General features: G+C 34.0%; 1 protein-coding gene across 1 annotated transcript in view; it reads left to right on the forward strand.

Moving 5' to 3' along the window:
- The first annotated feature begins 2,192 nt into the window (after positions 1–2,192).
- chchd3b (coiled-coil-helix-coiled-coil-helix domain containing 3b) overlaps positions 2,193–3,815 on the forward strand; it is a 22,180-nt gene continuing 20,557 nt past the window's right edge. The window contains exon 1 of the mRNA XM_016471004.1: positions 2,193–2,276. Within this exon, the coding sequence (XP_016326490.1) occupies positions 2,193–2,276 (84 nt within the window). The remainder of the gene's footprint in view (positions 2,277–3,815) is intronic.

The following is a 3,815-nucleotide window of genomic DNA, read 5'->3' on the forward strand; positions in this document are numbered from 1 at the left end:
TCAGAATTGTGAGATATAAAGTCAGAATTGTGAGATATAAAGTCAGAATTGTGAGATATAAAGTCAGAATTGTGAGATATAAAGTCAGAATTGTGAGATATAAAGTCAGAATTGTGAGATATAAAGTCAGAATTGTGAGATATACAGTCAGAATTGTGAGATATAAAGTCAGAATTGTGAGATATACAGTCAGAATTGTGAGATATAAAGTCAGAATTGTGAGATATAAACTCAGAATTGCAAGTCAGAAAAGTTAAAATTCTGAGATAAAAATTGCAATTGACTTTAAAAAATTTTTTTTTATTCCGTGGTGGAAAGCAGCTTTCATAGTAAATTGTAAAGGAAATGTAATACCTCTTTAGCTTTGTGCGAGTGTGTTTTGTTGGTGTGTGTCCCATCACTATTCAATTTTAAGTTATTCACTGTGGATGGATGAGCGCTTGAGGTACATTTGGGCCAAATTTATGAGCTGCTTTTGAGCCAGGTGTGTGTAAGTTTGTTAGAGCGTTTGCCTGTAGGATTTACAATGTGTGACCTGTTTTCAGTATCTAGGTCTGTTTTTGCAGAAATAGACACTTATTTTATTCCTGGCACCATATTTACTTCATATCTACTTCTTTGCACATTAAAACTAACGTAATGGTCAATTTTTGCTAGTTTTGTTAGCATGTTCAGGACTTGCAGCTATTTTTTATAAGTGTTAATGTTCACTACAAGTTAGTGGTATGTATTTCTTTTCCATTTTTAAACACAGCCGGTTTTAGTAAGTCAGTAAATATGTTGGCCCACTTACACGTGTCTTTATTCAGGTGATATAATAAATTAAGACAGACTACGAACGATAATGCATAAGCATTTTAAGTTGTAGTCACACAGTATATAACATATTTGACTTTTTGTAGTTCACCTTCAACTAACGTTTCAGGGTGAGCTAAAGCAATACTGTAGAAAACAACTGCCAATATTGTCAAAAATATCTACGCTTATGTTCATGAGGCTAGAATTTGTAATTTGGCATGGATTTGTGTAAGATGTTTTATTCTTTTATCAGCTAACACAAACTGAGACCTCATAAACTGAAGGAAATCATGTCTTTTGTGCAATTCTTTCAATCTCATCTGCATTTTCTGTGCACCTAATGTGTGGACTATTCATTGGAACTTCATAATTAATCAATTTCTCTTGATGTTCTTTTAATTTTATGGTCTTTATTGGCATTAAAAGTATGGTCTTGTGTCTGACGGATTGATAAAACCCAGGGTTTTTCTACAGGTAATGTATTATTTGTCACTTGTGTAGAATTCATAAATTCACACAGTACAAAAATTAAATAACCATATCTTTCCACCAAAATACAATAATTAATACCATTATTGTTAGTACTGTAAAATCATCATAATAATAATAATTTAATGAGATTGCATTCAAAAAAGTGAGTTTTCAAGTGTACATTTACATTTTTAGGCAGAACAATGTTTTAACATTTTGAACAATAATGAATAATAACAACATGCCATTATTAATATAGTATTAGTCACGCCCCCAGACATATAGTATCAATAACAGCACAGAATGTCCACTTGCTTATAAACTTAAATAAGCTTATATGCTCCTAGATATGTTGACAGAGTTGTGAACATTCATTAGCTGAAAACCATATTTTCCACCAAAATACAATGTGTTAATACTTAAAATTGATAATAAGTTCAATGAGATTGTTCAAAAAGAGTAAGCTTTCAAATATTATTTACATTTTTTTTAAGTGCAGATTTTTTTTTTAAACATTTTGAATAATAATAATCGCCTCATGTATTATTAATGTATCATATTAGCCACACCCCCAAATATTTAATATCACGAAGAAGCACATAATGTCCATTTCAAATGCTTATAAACGTGAATAAAGCGTGTGTGCTCCCAGATATATGAACAAATAAGATTTATTGATAATTATAAACATTTATTAGCTGACAGAAATGAATCGCTGGAGGTTTGAATGAACGCGGAGTGAAATGTGGAATGAAATTCCTCTGGGCGTGAGAGTGGGAAGGGCTGAGCTAAACACAAGCTTTTAGGCTTTAGATGTCGAAGCCCATACTACTGAACATCCCAGTCCTTAAGAAAAATCAGCGCTTCTGTTTTATTTGCAATAAATATTGCGTTAAGCTGTATAGATATAGACCGTCGAAGTGATGGGGGGCAATAGCAGCTCGCGCCACGTTTCCTTCGACCCTGCCTGTGATGAGGAGGGGGTTACATTCGTGAAGGGCATTCGGGTAAGTGTACTAGATAACGATAAACTTATGCAAAAGTATTTTCTATTTCCTTTGTTGAGTAATTTTAACTATATTATCTATGTCGTTGTTTATTATCTATGCGTGCTTAACAACATAAGTTGTAACGTACTTCCACTGCAAGAGCTTCAGTGGTTCGGTCTTTGAAATGAATTAATTAGAATATCGTGTAAATTGCAAGTTTGTGGAGATTTTAGGGGTGCAGAACAAAATGTCCTGCAGGGCATATAGCTTATGTTAAATATAGCCTACGTACAGGTCATGCATGTTGACCTACTGCATACTAAACATACATACTGCACTTAGACATGACGGGTTAACTTTTACATTACATATAGCTTTCAAAATCAACTGTACTTGAAGTATATATGTGTGACCGTATGTCCCTACACCAACCTCATAGTACTAAATCTTATAATGGTACAACCACTACCTTTCTTTACAAAAAAAAAACATGGTACCGTACAACCCCATTTTTTAGTGGAATTTTACTATGGTAATACCATGTTTTTGGGTGTGTCCCATAATAATACCATTGTACATGAATTTGGTTCCCATTCCATGGTATATATCAGTGTGCAGTGGTACAGTATTCCCATCTTCTGAACAATAGTATTGCTGCAGTAGTCACTTTCTAATTTATGTACTTTCAGCTATTTCCCAGATTATTTTGCGATCACTTGAAAAAATATTGCATGAAAAGAAAGCAGTATTGTCTAATGAAGATTCATGCATCCCAGGTCAGTCACATTGCATTGCAAATTTGAAAAAAGATAAGTATTAATTTTGGGCTACAATAATCTGGAAAAAAAGTTAGTTGAGTTTCCAGTGTGACCGTCAAACACAAACTTGTAGGTGATGGAAAAATGTTCTCAGTTTTCATAATAAAACAAAACCCACATGAAAAAAATAATATCTAATTTATAGTAAATACTATAGTGTTTTTGAACCATACTATTAGGGCTGCACAATTAATCAAATTTCTAATCGCGATTACAATTATGGACGCCACAATTACGTAATCGTTCAAAGCGGCAATTAATCGTTCAAAGTCCACTTATGTTGTTCTGCGCGCTTAAGATATGTTTTTTTTCTTTCTACATGTGATCTTAAGGGTTTTTCCATTGTTTTAGTTTTAGTATAACATTATAATACCATTCATATTTTTACTTTTTTTATAATTTAAAGAAGAAACCAATCCGATGTATATTTGACATTTGACGCTTAAAGGGATAGTTCACCCAAAAATGTAAATTTGATGTTTATCTGCTTACCCCCAGGGCATCCAAGCAAATCCAAATTAAACCCTGCGGCTCGTGACGACACACTGATGTCCGAAGACACGAAACGATCAGTTTGTGCCAGAAACCGTACAGTATTTATATCATATTTGACCTCTAATACAGCACTATGTCCAACTGTCTTTGGGCGCGCGCACGGCGCACACGGCATGAGGTGTGTACGCGCTCTGGTGTAGTTTACGCAAGCGCCGGAAGTGATCTCTCGCGCGTCTCGCGCGTA

This window comes from Sinocyclocheilus anshuiensis, unplaced genomic scaffold (genome assembly GCF_001515605.1).
Source record: "Sinocyclocheilus anshuiensis isolate Anshui unplaced genomic scaffold, SAMN03320099.WGS_v1.1 scaffold228, whole genome shotgun sequence".
Classification (NCBI taxonomy): Eukaryota; Metazoa; Chordata; class Actinopteri; order Cypriniformes; family Cyprinidae; genus Sinocyclocheilus; species Sinocyclocheilus anshuiensis.